Source organism: Porites lutea, chromosome 3, assembly GCF_958299795.1.
Source record: "Porites lutea chromosome 3, jaPorLute2.1, whole genome shotgun sequence".
Classification (NCBI taxonomy): domain Eukaryota; kingdom Metazoa; phylum Cnidaria; class Anthozoa; order Scleractinia; family Poritidae; genus Porites; species Porites lutea.
This window is the reverse complement of record NC_133203.1, coordinates 5,555,378-5,575,991: the sequence shown is the minus strand read 5'-3', so window position 1 is coordinate 5,575,991 and position 20,614 is coordinate 5,555,378. Positions and strand designations below refer to the sequence as shown.

Here is a 20,614-nt window from a genome sequence, read left to right as displayed (position 1 = left end):
TTGTCAAGTTTAGGTCGTCTTCGATGATTATTGTTTATATGTTGGATCGGCTTTTTCGCAGGTGATGGTGCTGGGAAAGGTGTCCTCTTCAATGATGGGAACGTTTGGTGCTCTTCTGGAAATAATCCTAATATTGTATCTTTTTTGCCGAGTAAACCTTGCGTAATATACCTAAGTGCGAGTTGATGGGGACCATTCCGGTCACCAATATCTTTATTGACCATTTCTAGGTTGCTCTTTGGACTGGGTCTGTGTTGTGTCGAATTGCATTATGGTACCGTTTTTGGTGATGACTGTAGAGGAGTGATGACGTCACAACAATTAAATGTGCGGAATTTAGGGATAGTTTTGCATATTCAGGAAGAACAATGTGAAAAATGTCCACCTGCTAAAAATGAACCCGTTAGTGCAAATTGGTGGGGCGTCAGAGACGTAACCTCCATTATGATCTAAGCCAGTTTTAGCAGGGATTTGTATGGAGTCATTTAGGCATAACGGTCCTTAAATCTCTATGATTTTTGGCAAGGGGGTTTTTTTCATCTTGTACTTTCTGAGTATGACAACCATTTCCACAACTAGCCCAAGTTAGGGTAGGCACTTCTCTTCTCTATTGAACCAAGTTTTGGCGCAATATGCTATTAGTTAATGAAACAAGTGGTAGCGTCGCAAAACAGTACAGTTTGGACACAATACTGACCCATTGCACGATTTCAATAATGCCAATAGAAGTTACTGTTTTGTTTAATTCTCAATCTCTGTGACAAGCAGACCTGCTTTCTCTACCTTGGGCTAGTCGTCCTGCCCGAAAATTGACTTGCAAGAATATTAAGTCAATTATCGTGCCATTTTTTTGTATTCTTAACACACAACTCGACAGAGAACCCACGTTGTCATGTTGGAGTACATGCTCCAGTCTGTAATTTTCTTTATATTATCTTTCTACGAGTTGTATAGAGATACTCGCTGTTTACAACCATTGTTTTTGTTATTCAGTTACGTAACGAGCAAAACAAAAGCATCGTATTTCTCAAATTACAATGTGCTTCTGGTTACACATTAATATCAATGATGACGTCGGTGCGAGTATCGCTATTGTGAGAAAACCCTCTAGTAAAACATTCCTTAACATTTTTTAAGCTACTTGATGATAGCGTCCTTGGTAGGTCTGTACAGCGTTCCATACTTTAAGCGTATGCGACCTGTGGTTCGCGAAACTACCACTACAAAGGTGAGTTAAGTTACCAATAAGTTGCTCTTTATCGGTTTACATGGCACGTCTCAAAGCTTCATTTTGACATCGGCGTAATTTTTCACGATACAAATATACGACATGATAAAGATTCGCCACTAGAAAAGTTTCATGAAGCTGAGGTTCTCGTAGCTTGGATACCGGGTGCATTTAGCGTTGCGTGAAGCGGAAGAGGTGTCTCCCGTTTCGCGCTTGGCTTAATAACCAAGTTTCATTATCAGGGTGGGATATTTAGCAGTTTCTGAATGAGGCTGTAGAGGACGTGACGAATTTTGCCAATCGAGGAGGATGTTGTAGGCCGAGAAGGATAACAGCCTCGTACGAAACCAGAATAGGCCATATCCGAGTTCCCCGGGCCTCTGTTTCAAAACGAGGGTAGGTGCTCAGCTTTTGATATGAGCTCCGGCCGTGTGGGCCTTTGGCTCGTGTGCGCCTTTACCTTTCACCTCTTCTTTTTTTTTTTTTCAATTTAGGTTATCGCCAATTGCATCGTTCTCCTAATACTCAGTTCAGCTTTACCCGTTCTGTCTAGGACTCTTGGTAAGTCATTAGTAAACGTGAACAGACGTAATAATCCATGCTCTTGTCTCCAGTCTCTGTTGGGAAGGGTTAATCCAACGAAGCCTTGCCTTCGGACTGGCACGATAACTGGGCAAATAAAAAACTTACGACTATTATTATGAAGTGGCAGGTTTACTCATAAATTAAGAAATTAAACGGCGACTTAGTGTATGTCCCACAGCTTTTCTGGTTTGTTCGTCCTACTAAAACAGTTACCTCTCGTCCAACCTTTGTCCTTTCTTGAATGAGACATTATTGATTGCAGTCCTGCCCACCTCCATTTAATATTTTCTGGCACCCATTCGTCTACCGTAATTCAGTAGACGTGTGGAGGGCGAAGAACACGTCAAGAAACCACAGTTAAGCTGATAGAGAGGCTGAGAGGGTCCTTGCTCTTCGTGATTGTACGGAAAAAGTACAGTAGTGTATGGTATTGGAGGTCAGGTTGTTTATTTCGTGATGCACGAATCTTATATTTCAGGAATTACCAAGTTTGACTTGTTGGGCGAGTTCGGTCGGCTTGACTGGCTTGGCAACTTTCGCGTGGTTATCCTGTATAACTTAGTGTTTGAAGTCTCAACTGCTTTCTGTTTGGTAAACAAGTTCACTGCTTCTGTCAGAAACGCTTTATATGAGCAGGTACACGTTCCAACGATGCAGTTCTTTAGGCGACTCAGACCCAAGGCGAAGGCTTCTGTGTGAGTGTTCGGTTACCTAAAGGACGGTAAAGGGAACAAGGCTATTTTGAGGTGTAAAGATGACTTCCGGTCAATTACATGCAACTTTAGAGGTTGAGCTGTCTGGGTAACCCAAATGTGGCCTCACTTATCAAGTTGACTATTCGAAACTAAACATTGTGCTGCGTTTGTTTCGATTAACTGGATACCTTGTCTTAAGTCTGTTGTTCATGGAGATATAAAAAAGGAAGCTGAGTCGATAGTCAATGGAAATATATTGATTACGGTATAAACTGAACCAGTTCTTCGTATGAAAGACACATTGCAATGACGTTAAAGCTTTTTAGATTATTGTGGCTAAGATACTGTCAAGGAGTTACTTCTTGCCCCGATCCCTCTCGTGTCTGTAGAGGCCTGGTTGGGAAGAAAGAAGTACAGTATGGTGAGGTAATGTAACGCAACATTACACAAAGAAGAACCTGGCCTTTCCCAAAGACGTTCTTAGGGGTTCGCTACGCGTCACGTTTGTCACGCGGGGCAGGAGCGCGTGACTAACCCCTAAGAACGTCTGTGGGGGAGGCTAGAAAGAACCTTGGCGTCTTCCATTTAAGTGATGCATAGATGCTTTGCATCAATAGCGCGTATGCTGGTATGACCAGAATTATTTTGCAGGGACTAAGCTGCGATAGAAACTAAAGGAGGCAGTGGGGTTTCATTTACTGCCTACAAATATAGTGTTACATTTATTTATGGATATTCCTTTATCTTAATATATTAGCAGAAGAAATCCTTTTACTGTTAACCCTTTAAGCCTTAAGTATCGTCAAAATGAAATTTCTCCTTTAATATATTGTTACTTTATAAAACAGATTGGTCACAAGAATCAAGACATGATCGCATAACATGAATCTTATTGATGCTTCAAATGCTCCCTATTACTTTTGTTGAAAACGTATAATTACAGCAAGTGAGAATTTAAATTTTGACACTAGGGTTTAATCGGCTAAGAACAATTTTCAGATCCGCTCGCGTTTTTCTGCGCCTGTTTCCGTTTTGCTGGCGTAGTCAATCGATGAAAAGCGATTATCGGTAACCATGCGATCAATTCATGTTAATCGGTGGGTGTTAGTTAATTGATATCGATTGTTATTGGCCAATTTGTGATAAACAGAATAACTTCATTTTAAAGTTTCATCGATTTTCTATCGATAAAAATGGTATATCGCAGGGTAATTGATCTCATACCCTGCGAGGGCAGGAGAGAAACCTCTGATCGCAGGGTAATTGATCTCATGGAGAGATCATCGAGAAAGGTAATCCAACTAGTAAACAACGGATAAGTAAACGACGATAATCAGCAAAAAAGCAGTCATGGGTTGAGTAACAAAGTTTTCTCTCATCGATTGGTCATCGATTTCCGATATCAATCTATTAACGGAAGTCGATTGATAATGATTAGAAAGCATTGACTACTCTCCTACGCAGACGTTCTCAGGGGTTCGTTACGCGTTCCTGCAGGAACGCTTGGAAGGCTTAGCATTAACTGACCACACCAATTTTTGTTATGAAAAAGTGATTATTCTTGCATTTCTGATTTTGAACTCCTGGACGTTCAAATTGCTTGACGACATGAAAATCATGTTAACAGTTTTGACATTCGAAGCTGGTAGTGAAAAGTGCCCTTATATAGTTTTTTAGTAAAATAATGTGTAGTTGCAAAACAGATCGACATCATAGTTTATGTATCCATTCTTTACTCTTCAAAGGCTGTTAATTTATAAAGTAGACATCCTACTTTAATGCGGAGTTCTCCACATATGTAACAATTATTATAATTATCTTATAATAAGTGTTAAATTATTTTCATATTTATATGACTAGTTATATAAATAGTGCATATCTTTCATACTTAACACTTTGTCATCCGTTCACCATTGCAACTGTTCTCATTCGTATCCTAGTGCGTCGTATAGTTCGACATCTAGTACGTCATCTAGTACTTCATTTAAGTACGTTAAGTTATTGTTGTTTTGTACAAGACTCAGTGAAAATCAGTGGCACATTTTGTAAACTACAAATTTCTCCTGTAGCTGAATTTGTGGAACAAAAGGACATGTCACAAATAAAGTTAATCATTGTTATTTGATTCCTACATCAATGCTGTAGTAGTGGGGTTTACAGATTGTTACATACTGCGCTTAAAAAACAACACTCCTAACCAAGTCTGTGATCAATTTCTACCCTTAACTTCCCCACGACCCTATGTTTTGGCTGCTGAGCGCGAATAGTGGTTTTTTATTAAGGTTTAAAAATCCAGTGCTTCTAGGGACTTGATAAAAGACGAGTTATGGGTGTTTTAAACAGTTTTAACAGTTTCACCGGAGTATTTCATTTCTTTGGTTTTGCTAAATTATGTATTCTTTTTAAACGCGTTGATTATCAATGTTAAACAAAAGCAGCGAAAATAACAAAGGTTATCAAGTAAAGGTTATTCGACTTAGTTATTTTGTGAGGATGACATCCAACTTTGAAGCTCTCTGGTATCCCCACCTTTACTTTGATCGTAAGTCTAACATGAAGTATGGATAACATATAGATCAATCTACATTATAGCATAAAATTTTTGGCGATCGGAGTTAATGTCACGTGGTTATAGTGCCACGCCTCTTTGGGTTCTGAGTCGAAATTCTGCTGTTGACGTTATTTTTTCGATGAATTTCACCAATTACAACAGCCACTGAATCTGATTAAATCCATGCATTCAATTGGACAATATGCCCACTGAATATTTATTGAGTTAACAGCAAGCAGCCCATGAAGAAAGCACGAGCACTGATGCAAGGTAGGCCGGCTGTCTGCGTGCGACAAACGCAGACTGTAGACTTGCGGACTGGCAGGTCAACGAGGTAAACATTGTTGCGAAATGCTCTAACAGATTCCCAATCCGTTAACCCTTTAAAACCTAAGATCAAAATTTGGATTCTTATTTGTTGCCCCTATTAATTTCCCACAAAAGTAGTGGGGAGAAGTTGATAAAATATCAAGCACAATCATGTTGTGTGATCACGTCCGTCAATCTCATGACCACTCTGTTTTACAAAGCACTGATATCACAAGGAGAAATTTGATGCTGATCACTCTTAGGGCTTAAAAGGTTAACTAGACTTTTAGAAGACTTAAAGTTTAGGGATAGAGAATCTTTTAAAGCATTTCACAACAATTAATGTTTCCCTCGTTTACCTGCAAGTCTGGGTTTATCACACACCGGTGGAGATGTAAGCAACTTTTTGCTTCGATGACTCCGTATACATGTAAACCTTGTGGATGGATCGTTAGTTAACGTCATAGCGGCCCCAGGGGGATACTCTTCGGATTTTTAGTGACGGGGATGATCGAATGGGGGCAAAAATCAACCCAATGCTTAGGGCTTCCAATAAAACCCATAAAAACTCCTCGACCAAAAATTAACCCCCCAAAACTCCTATGCCAAATTTCCAAGCGTTTTAAAATTTTCCAGAAAGTATTAAATAATAAAACACGAAAACTAAATTAGAATAGAATGGTTGTTTGCGGCCAGGATACGTGGGCACTAGCACGAATCTTCAGATTGTTTTGAATACCGAAAAACACGACTGTTAAATTTTCCTAGCCAAAAAATCCAAGAATCGAAAAATACTCCTCCGATCATATCTGTCACTTGAAATCCGGAGTAACTTTCCCCCCGCCTGCAACATAGGCATAGCAATGACGTACGAGACACATGGGCCATCGGGACCTCAGGTGCGACAGGAGCCACAAGGGACACAGGATCCACAGAGGACACAAGGAGACACAGCGGACACAGGGGACACCGGGGCCACAGGGGACACAAGGGATACAAGCGACGCAGGGGACAAAGGGGACACAGGACCCACAAGGGACATAGTGGACACAGGGGACAAAGGAGATACAAGCGACACAAGGAACACAGGGGACACAGAGGAAAGAGGGGCCACAAAGGACACAGGGGACATACGTTTAAGGACAATTGGACGATCCTTGTTTGTATTTTCAAGCTTTACACTGTTAAAATACATTTGTTGCTGATGTCAACAAATTCTTTGTTTTCTTTTTTTGGTGTGGCATTCGCGGTAATTTCCCTCATTTTGAAATTTTATTCCCTCTCTTACGTTAATTACCTTTACTGGGAAGCAAATTTATCTTCAAATCGCGTTAATTTAAGTCGCGTTTATTTCAAATACCTTAATTAACACGAGCGTTAGCTCCGGTTCAAACGTCGAATTTCACATGTGCCGAACTTAACGCGAGAGTTAAATACATGTGAATTGCGACGTTCGAATCAATTAAATTCGACTGTTTAAATTAAATGCGACGTTTGCCGTATCTGCGACTGAAACAGTCGAAGATTCGACTTAGGTTCGACTTTTGATTCAAACGTCGCATTTCACATGTGCCGAACTTAATGAATGAATTTTAGTAAATTATTATTATATTACTGAGAATATTGACAGCGAAGAGAGTTAAATTCGACACAGTTCAGTGAGGTAAATTTGACGTTTGAATCAAATGCCGTATTTGACTATTTTAGTCGACTAAAATAGCAATTAAATTCGGCACGTGAAATTCGACGTTTGAACTGGGCCTTAATTTACAATGATAGGGTAGAACGTTTCTTTTTTCCAGGTAAGCGAGCATACAGTTACAAAGGGATATTCATACTCCATTTCTAGTTTACACACTGCACATTTTCTTTCTTCAGGTTTTTTTTAAGGTCAATATCGGCCCGTTTCTATTGCGAGTTTGTGGTTGCTTAATGGCAATTTTGTTAACATTATTCTGTGGCGGGTATTGGTAACCTGGCGAAGGTAATCCTCACATTTGTAATTTTCTATTGTTTTAAATTTTCGGTATGTTGTCATTTTGTTATTTTGGTCAGTATTCTTCTTACGTCGTTATATATTTCACTCATTCAGTGTCGGAGTTCTATATCCTTAAGCCTTTGCCTTATTGTATCTACAATTCCTTTTGAGCCCATATCATGTCCTTTTATCCAAAATTCTTCCAGTCCTATCAGATCTAATGTGCTTCTTTTCAATGTTGATTTTAAGTTTAAGTACACAAGTAAATGAAGTTCAGCGATGTTTTAGAGCAGAAAATATGACATCTGGACCATTAAGAGTAATTTTATGTTGGCAGTCATCTTAGGTTTTATGAATGGTGTCCGCCCACCTGTTTAACGCCAAAAAGCGCTTAACCCTATAAATCGGTAAAAAACGTTTTTAACCCTAAACAGCGCTTAACCCTAATCCGTTAAAAAAGTGCTTCACCCTAATCAGTAAAATGAGTAAAATGATGTTTAGTAATACTTTCCATAGAAATCATACTTTTCTAGACTGTTAAAAAATCGACTTTGATCAGTCATCGTGGGATGTGCGAAAGTAGCATAGAGTACATAGTCGCCAAATTAGATTTTTCCAATTCTAAGGGGTCAGGCAGTGATTTTTTGAAAATAATTGTCTACTGCCTGCTTATCTGCCAAATAGCCTAGGAATGATGTTTCGTGGAAGTTTAGAGAAAAATAGGCCTTCCACAATATAACTATCGATTATGTAGGCTCTCTAAATTGGATTTTTGCGAAGGGGTTTATATAATTGTTTTGGTCAAAACGTTTTTCATATAATAAATTTCGTTATCCCTTTTTTGGCAAAATAAGCCAAGAAATAATGATTACTGATGTTGACAAGGTGAGTATACACTATGTTAAGTTTATAGATAAGTCCCTGATTAAAGTCGATTGAGAAGTTGGAACAGAGAAAAATGTCGAAATTTGTTGTCATTCCCAGGGTCTTCTCGTTCTGCCTCGATAGCTAAGTTGCCGCGCCAAGCAACACGCGCCATGTTTGTGCTGCATGAAGGTGAATCCTTTGCACATTGGACTAATTAATTACACTACAGAAATGGTAAGAAGGGTAAAATGATTTGTTGTAGTGCGTGTTTTGATAGCATTCTTTTGGATGTTTTGGGACAAACTATCTAATTTGTCTTCACCATGTTTAGTTTTGCGACAAGAGTCAGAAAGTTTGCGTGTGATTGATTAGACCACGTTAATTGGCACCTTAACACTCCATCCGTTGAGTACGGGATCGAACGGAAGGCCACAGACATCAGGTAGGTAGATTTATAAGATAATTTTAAGATTGCGAGAATTAAACTTTGTGAGGCTTTGAATTCTTCCCCATCCGAACTTCTGGCCTCTAGTTTAATTATGCGTCAGTCAATTGAAACCCCGGCCTCCCGACCCCCGCGGCATAGCGGGAGATTGCGGGAATATCGAAGGTGACTCGACCCAGTTATTTTGTGAGGGTACCATCCTACTTTGAAGCTCTCTGGTATCCCCACCTTTACTTTGATCGTACGTCTTACATATAGCATGGATAACATATAGATCAATCTACAATATAGCATAAAATTTTTGGCGATCGAAGTAAATGTCACGTGGTTATAGTGCCATGCCTTTTGGGGTCTGAGTCGAAATTCTGCTGTTGCCGGCATTTTTACGTGAAAATTTCTCGCCTACTTATAGTTCGCGTTAGTGCCTTGTGTTGAACAGAGTTTCACCAAAATCGCAAAGACCCAATGTGAGAAATTCAGCAGTTTCCAAATTTAGGTCATAATTTATGTGAAAATGATAAGCAAACTTTAAACAATTATGTCTAATAAACTATGAGATTTATCCCTTTATTTTGGGGATCTTTATAACAGATGGGTCCTTGCAAGTCAGCAAAAAACTTTAGTGCCTTGTAAACACGCACGACTTCGAGCAATGCAAACATATAAAGATTATAGTTTTAGCTATTTGTTGACGTTTGTCAGCGTTTAAGAGTCCTTCTCACGAAAAAAGCATTTTCTTCAAAGCTCATAGTTTTTTTTTTCCTTCAAATTTTTTCAGGGCCACAATTGATTACCTTACTACCCGGATTCTGAATTTCATTGAAAAACTGTGACATTATCTTTTATAAGCCCAAACTTAAGTAAACATTGAAGATTTTTAGCGTTTTGGCTGAGTTTGTGCTTTGGGAGTTTTCTATTGTTTCTAGTCTGTCATTATACAGCATTCTTGTTTAGCTCGCGTGCAATGACCACACTTGGCTAACTTCCGATGCTCACCAAGATATGATAATTTTGGTACGGTGAGACAGGAGATCGCGTGATAAAAATAGGTTTAAGTCACGATTTTTAATTGTGCCTTTGTAAAAAAATGAAGAAATGCTACACAATCTCTCCTCCGTGAACTTCCTCTCTCACCCGAATAGTATTCAATAGCCGACCATTTTCTTTTTAGAGTTTTTAATTCTCGGCATGATGTACACTCAGCTCAATGGAGATGTTACGTGACGGGAATCCCTTCTATTTTCTCATACTAAATTATCATATCTCAGTGAGCATTCGGAAAGGAAACATACAAACCATTTATCATTTATCGTCTCGAGGATGTATCTCCATTTTGTAACAATTCAAACAGTAATGAATAATAAGTGTCTCTCACACAGGCCACCTTAGAAATCCCACTGCTTTATTTTCAATGCACAGGTACCCTTTACACTAGTGGTGGATCCAGGGGAGGGCACCAAGTACCCCCTTATTTTTAGACTCCAGTGAGGTCCAAAAGGCGGAAAAAATTTTTTTACGACCGCCCCCAGTTCCTCCCCCTCTCCACCCCACTGATTGTAAGAGTCCCAATTTTAAGACCCCTGCTTGTAAGAGTCCTGGTTGTAAGAGTCCTGATTGTAAGACCCATGGTTGTAAGTGTCCTGGTTGTAAGACCCCTGGTTGTAAGAGTCCTGGTGGTAAGACCCCTGGTTGTAAGAGTCCTGGTTAAAAGAGTTCTGATTGTAAGACCCATGATTGTAAGACTCCTGGTTGTAAGACCCCTGGTTGTAAAAGTCCTGGTTGTAAGACCCCCGGTTGTACGAGTCCTGGTTGTAAGACCCCTGCTTGTTAGACCCCGCTTGTAAGACCTCTGGTTGTAAGAGTGCTGGTTGTAACAGTCCTGATTGTAGGACCCCTGGTTGCAAGACCCCTGGTTGTAAGACTCCTGGTTGTAAGACCCGTGGTTGTAAGACCCCTGGTTGTAAGACTCCTGGATGTAAGACGCCTGGTTGTAAGAGTCCTGCTTGTAAGACCCCTTGTTCTAAGTGCCCTGATATTAAGAGTCCTGATTGTAAAACCCCTGCTTGTAAGACCCCTGCTTGTAAGACCGCTCTTACTAAGAGTCCTGTGTGTAAGATTCTCAATTGTAAGACCCCTTGTTGTAAGAGTCCTGGTTTTAAGTCCCCTAGTTGTAACAGTCCTGGTTGTAAGACCCCTGGTTGTAAGACCCCTAGTTGTAAGATCCCTTGTTGTAAGAGACCTAATTGTAATACCCCTGGTTGTAAGAGTACTGGTTGTAAGAACCCTGGTTGTAAAAGTCCTAATGGTAAAACCTCTGGTTGTAAGAGTCCTAGTTGTAAGACCCCTGGTTGTGAGAGTCCGGGTTGTAAGAGTCCCTGTTGTAAGACCCCTGGTTGTAAGAGTCCTGGTTATAAGAGTCCTGGTTGTAAGAGTCCTGGTTGTAAAAGTTCTAATGGTAAAACCTCTGGTTGTAAGAGTCCTGGTTGTAAGTCCCCTGGTTGTAAGAGTCCTGATTGTAAGACCCATGGTTGTAAGATCCCTGGTTGTAAGAATCCTGGTTGTAAGAGTCCTGATTGTAAAACCCTTGTTTGTGAGAGTCCTGATTGTAAGAGTCCCTATTGTAAGACCCCTGGTTGTCAGACCCATGGTTGTAAGACCTCTGCTTGTAAGATCCCTGGTTGTAAAAGTCCGGGTTTTAAGACCCCTGGTTGTGGAGTCCTGTTTGTAAGTCCCCTTTATGTAAGAGTCCTGGTTGTAAGAGTCCCGGTTGTAAGAGTCCTGATTGTAAAACCCTTGGTTCTGAGAGTCCAGGTTGTAAGAGTCCCTATTGTAAGACACCTAGTTGTAAGACCCCTGGTTGTGAGAGTCCTGGTTCTAAGAGTCCTGATTGTAAGACCCCTGCTTGGTAGACCCCTGGTTGTAAGACCCGTGCTTGTAAGACACCTGGCTGTAAGAGTCCTGGTTGTATGAGTTCCGATTGTAAGACTCCTTGTTGTAAGAGTCCTGGTTCTAAGAGTTCTGATTATAAAACCCCTGGTTGTAAGACGCCTAGTTGTAAGAGTCCTGGTTTTAAGACCCCTTATTGTAAGACCCCTGGTCGTAAGAACCCTGGTTGGAAGAGTCCTGATTGTAAGACCCGTGGTTGTAAGATTCCTGGTTGTAAGAGTCCTGGTTGTAAGACCCCTGGTTGTGAGACCCCTGGTTGTAAGAGTCCTGATTGTAAAACCCCTGGTTGTGAGAGTCCTGGTTGTAAGAGTCCCTATTGTAAGACCCCTGGTTGTAAGAGTCCTGGTGTTAAGACCCCTGGTTGTAAGACCCCTGGTTACGAGAGTTGTGGTTGTAAGTCTCCTGGTTGTATGAGTTCTGTTTGTAAGACACCTGGTTGTAAGAGTGCTGATTGTAATACCCCTGGTTGTTAGAGTCCTGGTTGTTAGAGTCCTGGTTGTAACAACTGTGGTTCTAAGTCGTTATGGTAAAACCGATGGTTCTAAGAGACTTGGATGTAGGACCCCTGGTTTTAAGAGTCCTGGTTTAAGAGTCCTTATCGTAAGACTTCTGGCTTTATGACCCCTGGTTGTAAGAGACCTAGTTGCAAGAGTCCTGATTGTAAGACCCCTGGTTGTCAGACCCTGGTTGTAAGAGTCCTGGTTGTAAGACCCCTGGTTGTAAGTTCCATGGTTGTAAGACCCCTGGTTGTATGAATCCTGGTTGTAAGAGTCCTGATTGTAAGGCCCCTGCTTGTAAGAGTTCTGGTTGCAAGAGTCCTGATTGTAAGAGTCCTGGTTGTAAGATCCCTGGTTTTAAGAGTCCTGGTTCTGGGACCTCCGGTGGTAAGAGTCCTGGTTGTAAGAGTCCTGATTGTAAGACCCCTGGTCATAAGACCCCTTGTTGTTGTAAGACCCCATGTTGTAAGAGTCCTGTTTGAAGGAGTCCTGATTGTACGAACCCTAGTTGTAAGAGTCCTGGTTGTAAGACCCCTTGTTGTAAGAGTCCTGGTTGTTAGACCGCTTGTTGTGAGAGTCCTGATTGTAAGACTTCTAGTTGTAAGACCCCTGGTTGTAAGAATGTAACACTATGGAGGTGTGTTTCCTAGGTGGGGGAGCACATAACGCTAGGGAGATGTGTTTCCTAGGCAGCAGAACACAAATCACTAGGGATATGTGTTTCACAGGTGGGGGAACACATAACACTAGGGATGATGTGTTTCCTAGGTAGGGGAACACCTAACACTAGGGATATGTGTTGCCCAGGTGAGGGAACACAAATCACTAGGGATATGTGTTTCCCCGGGTGCGGAACACAAATCACTACGGATATGTGCTTGCCAGGTGGGGGGACACATAACAGTAGAGATATGTGTTTCCCAGGTGGGGGAAACCAAATCACTAGGGATAAGTGTTTCCCAGGAAAGGAAACGCATAACACTAGGGATATGTGTTTCCCAGGTAGGGAAACTCAAATAACTTGGGATATCTGTTTCCCAAGTAGGGGAACTCAAATCACTAGAGATATGTGTTTCCCAGGTGAGGGAACACATAACAGTAGGGATATGGGTTTCCCAGGTGGGGGAACTCAAATTACTAGGGATATGTGTTTTTTCCAGGTGGGGGAACACATAACACTAGGGACATGTGTTTCCCAGGATGGGGAACACATAACAATAGGGAGATGTGTTTCCTAGGCGGGGGAATACAAATCACTAGGGATATGGGTTTCCCGTGTGGGGGAACACATAACACTAGGGATTTGTGTTTGCCAGGTAGGGGAACTCCAATCACTAGGAATATGTGTTTCCCAGGTGGGGGAAACACATAACACTAGGCATATCTGTTTCCCAGGTAAAAGAACTCAAATCACTAGGGATATGTGTTTGCCAGGTGGGGGAACACAGATCATTAGGGATATGTGATTCCCAGGTGTTGGAACTCAAATCACTGGGGATATGTGTTTCCCAGGTGGGGGAAACACATAACACTAGGCATATCTGTTTCCCAGGTAAAAGAACTCAAATCACTAGGGATATGTGTTTGCCAGGTGGGGGAACACAGATCATTAGGGATATGTGATTCCCAGGTGTTGGAACTCAAATCACTGGGGATATGTGTTTCCCAGGTGGGCGACGTGGAATTTTTTTTCAAATGAATAATAAAGCAGCTAATGAATTTGGCTTTCGTAGGGTATAAAGAATTATGCAGATCTCTGAGGGTGTTATCTACCAAAGCCAAACGGTGGATAACACCCTCCTTGATCTGCATAATTCCTCATAACTTACTCAGCCTCAATCATTAATTTCTAATTGTGTGCCTCATTCTCATATAAGAAATGGGTTATACCGGTGCTTCATTTTTAGTTCGAGCATGTTACGAGAATGCTTAGAACTTGACCAAAATTAATTTAATATGAAGGATCAAACGTAATAAAGCAACAGCTAGATGACCGGAAGTTTGCTCATGAGCTGATGTATTACACTGTAAAGAAAACTATCTGCATGTAAGCCGTGAAAACAAAAAAGTGTTTAGCCCACCATAGACAAAAGATGGTCAATGCAAACAATAATACCTGTTATGAAGACCAGTAACAGTGAAATATCTGGTAGCTTATTAATTGCTCAACAGAGAAGCTGACATAAATTTTGATATTTATATCTTGATATTTGTATTTTTCCCCTGGAAAAAAAAAACAAAAAAACACTGTAAACAACCCCCCAACTCCCTCAGAAATTGCCTCCTTTTGGACTCCCTCCCCCCGGAATTTCTGTTGCCCTTCATGGGGGATTATGGATGTTTTCTGGAACTACACAGGGAGGGAGGGAGGTAGGGAGGCCATAGAGGAAAAAAAGAATTTTAAAATTCTCCAGCAAAACAACCTTCTTACAGGACAGAAATACAAATGCAAACTACAACTGTCTCCCTTCAGAGTGCTCATATTGGCTACTGATTCACATACATTCATTTTTTGTAAACATTATTTCTCCAGAATAACATTCATGTTTAACATCTTTTGTCTTTTTTGTCGGGATAAAATGTTGGTAAAGGGAAATGATACATGTCCAGTTGAATAATGCATCAGATTTCAACAAGTCCATATGAAAAAGTTTGACAGGGACAGAATGGAACTACAAAGTAATAACCTGTCAACTTCTGGTAGGTTTAAGCCATAAAACTCCAATGAGGGTTGGCCCAAATAAAAGAAATTTGGGGACCACATGAGGCAAAGAGAACTTTTGGCCTTGGTATGATTCGCACCCACGTACGACCTTCAAGTTAGATCTGCTGTTGCTCTACTGATTATGCTGTGAACCCTGCATAGAACAAGTCGTGGGTAATTTGTGTGGCGGATCGCGTAGAGGGAGGAACGTTTAACCCTTTAAACCCTAAGATCAAAATTTGGATTCTCTTTTGTTGCCCCTATTCATTTCCTACAGATGTATTGGGGAGAAGTTGATAAAATATTAAGCAAATTTATCTTGTGTGATCATGTAATTCTCATGACCAATCTGTTTTACAAAGCATTGATATTAGAAGGAGAAATTCCATGCTGATCACTCTTAGGGCTTAAAGGATTAAATGGACATATCTATTGCCATAGCACTGTGTAGCAAATGATGAAAGAGCAAATCTGCAGCTCTTTGGAGCTAAGAAAAATCCTATAAACTCCAAACAGTGTTACCACTAACGTTATGTATGTACCCAACCTTAATAAAAAAGAATACTACGATGTATATTTCAAAGTTTTGTTACCCTTGCTTTCAGAGCTACTGTTGCTGCCTAACTAAGACAGAATTGATGTATAAGCTGCTAACTGTCCATGGTTACATTCTTAGTAGGAGTGTATTTCATTCTCGGCTTCAACAGGTGAGTGCTTTAAGTTTGCAAGTCTTCCGCTTCCTAGATTTCTGCCATTTTTTCTTCCCCTTTTCTGTTCCGTTAAAGAGCACATCAACTTTTATTACCCCAATCTAAAATTATCTACGCAGACTGTGGAAATCCTGGTTTCTTTGTGAACTGATTTTTTGTGGAAATTCGACGGAGTGTATAGCCGTTGAAACGTATTTTGCGTAAACCGGTGACACTCAAGCCGATAACACAATAAATCAGGGAACAGAGAAACAGGGATACCAATCTAAAATTATCAACGCAGACAACAGGAATCCTGGTTTCTTTAGGAACTGGTTTTTTTGTTGAAATTCGACCGAGTGTACAGCTGTTGAAACGTATTTTGCGTAAACTGGTGACACTCAAGCCGATAACACAATAAATCAGGGAACGGAGAAACGTAGGGATACCACTCTAATTTGGGAAACCATTTCATTAAGATACTTACCAAAGCAGAAACATTTTAGTTACCCTTAATCTTGACAGGTAATGGTTGAGCGCATTTTCTTCCTAGATTTCTAACTTTTTCCTTTTTTATCTCTAATATTGTTGTTTTAGATCGTCCACAACATTAACACTGGACTTTCTAGCTAATAGGCTTTGACTTTTATTCAGCCTTTCAGGGTCAAATGTGCATAATTCTTACTTAAAATTGTTGTGTAGAGATAAAAATCCTGAACCTGGACTGACAGTACATTGCTGCTTTTGGTTGAACTGTTGTATCCTCGAGTTTTAAAGTTTGGCTGGTGAGTATATCACATTATGAATTTCTTTTTAATTTTCCTTTTTAATATCTTAAGTCAGTGGTAAATACCCGCTGACAATTTGCCATTCCCTGTGTACATATATCCCGTCTGGGAGATTTGCATAGATTTAAATTTAGAAAGATCATAAATTGAAGCTTATGTCATTTCCATTTTAGCATTTATTAAGGTATCAATGTACTGTTTACCAAACTATTATTAGCATTGAACATTTGACTTTAGGTAGTTCATGAAGTTTGCTTCCTAGTTTTTTTTGTTTAGAGAAAGATTTAATTATATAAGTTAACAAAATCGTGCCGTAGCCAGACCAAACGGCCAACCGAGGCAGGCGGGAGTTGCTAGGGGGGTTCGGGGGTATGCCCCCCCCCCCCCCCCCGAGAAATTTTGAACTTTAGTCTCTCGGAAATGCGATTTGCAGCGTTTTCTGGGCCTTTCGGTAACTTTTTTTCGAGTTAATTTAAGTGGAATTTAAAAAGCAATAATCAGAAACAAGCTACATAATCTGGGTGACCGTTAACCTCGCCAATGGTTTTGATCAGTATTTGTTCAAAAAAAATTTGAGTTAACGTACGTAGCCCCTTGAGATCGATGATATGGTAATTTTTTCATAGTATATTGACTGAATTGCTGAATTCTTTGTAATATCATGATGCGTTAAAAATATCTGATGATCGCTTATGTAAAATAAAAATGATCGGCGAAATTCGTCAAAATTTTACCGAGGCGAGTGCCTCGGTTGGCCTCATACTAGCTACGGCGCTGATTCTTGTTTGCTAGGGCTGTAGTCGTGTTCTAGTTTTATTAATAGGCCCTATTTTATGTTGTAAACTTGTTTATTCGCAAAAGGTTTTTATGATTGATGGCTTGTTGAATATGTTCTGTACAAAGCAAACGTTAGTTGCACAGTAAACAATGCTAATGGTGACAAAATAAAGTTAAATTATTCTGTTTTCGGTTTAAGCAGAGATAATTAATCAAACACATTATTTTTTTCTTTCAATTTATTTTCAAACAATGTTTATAGAAGAAACAAGGCGAGAACTCCAGGCTCACAGACTCCAGTTATTACGATCGGTCTTGTAAGGAACATTTTGAATTATTGCTCATCAGTTACTTCTGCGTGCAGCTCTGAGAAGGTATGTTTACACTTGTTTTCCTGGCCTTGTTTACAATGAATGTCAGGTTACTTGGCTTATCTTACAAATGTACCCTTCTGTGAGTGTACCGTAACAGCTACTGCAAGAGACTGCGGCCCTCAGGGTGGTGAAATGTACAAATAACATTAGATTTCAAACAAAAACCTGCCATGTATATAATAGAACATTTTTCTCTTAAAGAAAACAATCACTAGCCTGTATGCAGACGCCCCCCCTCCCTCAGAAAAAAATCGGGGAGGGGGACGTCTGTAGACAGACTAAACAATTGTCCTCTGCACTGTACCACTTGAGGAAGCATTGTACAATATCAGCCAGGACCCATAAAACTGTTATTCTTGCCTTAGAATTCTCCCTTTTTTGAGCTGTTTTGAAAAAAAAAAAGCTCATATGTCAGTAGTCTAAGCGTATATATCTTTGTGGGTTTGTGGCTTCGTCTGTTCGGATGTGTGTTGCTCAGGCCAATAAGGTTCGAGGAACTATGAGTTGATTACTAGGAACCAATGAGATTTTGGCCTCTTAAAGCATTATGAACCCGTTAACTAAGCATTAAAACGGCTTGGGAAAGCATTCAAAGCCGTGAGTAAAACCATTAGAAAAATTTACCTTATAGTGACCATTGGAAGTGTTAGCGAAACTGTTAAAAGCGTTAGTCCAGAGGTCGTTCAAAGCATGAGAAAAAGTCATTCGAAATTTCGTTTCAAAATGTCTAAATCGTACGCAAAGTTGTTAGGTTTGCGTTCTAGGATGTTTAATGACTTTAGCGAAGCCTTAGGCAGTTCTTTTTATTGTTCTGTTTTATGTCCTATGAAATTATCATCATAAGGTTATCGCTCTACACTCGTTAGATTTTCACCCAATCTGTACTTGATTAAAACCTGCAAAACCTACATTTTCTCACATGTTCATGCATCTGTCGTTCAGGTTAAATTCGAAAACTTAAACACAAGCATTTTAACCAAATTATATTGAAGTAAAATACAGCAAAAACTTGAGAAGTGTTTTGAATCAAAATGGGAACTCAAATCACTGGGGATATGTTTCCCAGGTGGGGGAACACAAATCACTATTGATATGTGTTTCCCAGGTAAAGGAATACATAACGCTAGGAATATGTGTTTCCCAGGTGGGGGAACACATAACACTAGGGATATGTGTTTCCCAGGTGGGGGAACACATAACAGTAGGAATATGTGTTTTCGAGGTGGGGGAACACGTATCACTAGAGCTGTGTTTCCCAGGTAGGTGAACACATAAAACTATTGATATAAGTTTCCCAGCTGAGGGACCAAAAATCACTAGGGCTATGTTTTTCCCAGATGGGGAACACATAAAACTAATGATATTTTCCCAGGTGGGTGAACACATAAAACTATTTATATGTGTTTCCCAACTGAGGGAATTAAAATCACTCAGGATATGTGTTTCCCAGGTGGGGGAACACATAAGACTAAGGGTATGTGTTTCCTACGTGGGGGAACACATAACACTAGAGATATGTGTTTCCCAGGTGAGGGAACACTAGCGATATGCGTTTCCCAGGTGGGGAAAACAAATCACTAGGGATATGTGTTTCCCTATGGTATAATTGGCTCCAAAGGAGACTGGGTCAGGTCATATCTTAGTCATAGTACACATACCTTTGTAGTAAAGGACTGTAAGTCAGGTGAGACATTTGTCATGAATAGTGTGCCCTAGGGGACCATTTTAGGCCCCTTATTATTTTTATTGTACATAAATGACTTGCCCAATTGTCTGCATTATCGTCAATTGAGAGTGTACACCAACGGGATGATGTACTAGCATTACCTTTGCTAATAGTTATATCAACGATATTAATGTGCGGCTTAATTATAATCTGAATAAGGTCTATGTTTTGCTTGTAGATAACAAGCTCACGCTAAACATGAAAAAAAAAACAGAGATTCTCTTCATTGGCTTAAGATCTAGACAGAGACTATCTAACGAATTGGAGATTCAATGATGCTCCGGTTAAACAGGTCTTGGTTTCTAAATTTCTTGGTGCAAAAATTGACTGCAACCCGAATCAGGAGGACCATATTCACATGATCTCTTAAAAAACTGCTTGTGACATTAGTTCAATTAAGCCTTTCTCACTGTCAGAAACGTTGTGAAACACTTCTCACTATATTTATCGCACTCTTTTATGGCCTCAGTTCAGTTACTGGTGCGCAGTTTGTAGAAATTGTTACTAGGGCCTCTCCCAGAACCTCCAGAAACTACAGAACCCCGTCACTCGACCAGCCTGTTTAGGTACTTCTTCAAATTACGATACTAGCCTGGATGAGCTATTTTAGTCACCCAATTGGCGTAAACTTGAGCTGCAACGTAAGGTTGATTTATGTATTCTCACGCATAAGGCTATTAATAATGAGACTACTGAGTTCAAAATTTATTAATCGTAATGACTTCAAAAGTAAATTGTACGATTTTTGCTTTTTAGAACGTGTCTTATATTGCACGATTGTAGCTTTTTAGAACGTGTATTATAGTTTTCCAGTCGCGTTTTTAGTATATGGCTTTTCAGTAGGTTTTTAGCTTTTTATATTTTGTGTCTTTATTACTAAGTTTTTACATATTTAGTGAGTTGTTTTTAAAATTGAATAATATTATAACATAGCTGTAATTATTACAGATTTTATTTATACACCTTTGTATTTTGATTGTATTTGATTTGTATTTGATTGATTGATGGACTTAACGCCATATAACTAAAGAAATACAGAAAACAAACTCACAGTGCTACTTTCCCATACTGAAACTTTCAAAAACAGTTTCAGTTATTCTTGGAGTGGTATTGTGGAACGGTTTACTGGTCGGGATCTTTTAATGCAAGCCTCATTACTAACAAGTACCAAGTCTAAATAAAGTTCTTACCTCAATTATTCCAAAAATATGGAAATACCCCCAACAATGACCACCCCTCAAACCCCCTGACCCTCCCCCCCCAAAAGAAACAAAGGAACAAAAAATAGAGTTCTTCAGGGGGCTTTATTATTTAGTTGTTTTGTTTCTTTTGTTGTACTGTGCCTCAGTACCTACAGGAAGGAACCAATATTTCTTTGTCTTGCAGGGAATTATGGCACGCGTTTACGAGACATTTGTGGTGCTAATATTGTTAGCAGTCCTTGTAACAAGCATT

At 39.9% G+C, this 20,614-nt stretch overlaps 1 protein-coding gene across 1 annotated transcript in view; it reads left to right on the top strand.

Moving 5' to 3' along the window:
• Nucleotides 1-4,639, top strand: part of LOC140930274 (limb region 1 protein homolog) — a 37,473-nt gene extending 32,834 nt beyond the window's left edge. The window contains exons 13-16 of the mRNA XM_073379951.1: nt 62-135; nt 1,138-1,228; nt 1,723-1,789; nt 2,292-4,639. Of these exons, the coding sequence (XP_073236052.1) occupies nt 62-135; nt 1,138-1,228; nt 1,723-1,789; nt 2,292-2,512 (453 nt within the window). The 3' untranslated portion in view covers nt 2,513-4,639. The remainder of the gene's footprint in view (nt 1-61; nt 136-1,137; nt 1,229-1,722; nt 1,790-2,291) is intronic.
• Nucleotides 4,640-20,614: the final 15,975 nt, after the last annotated feature.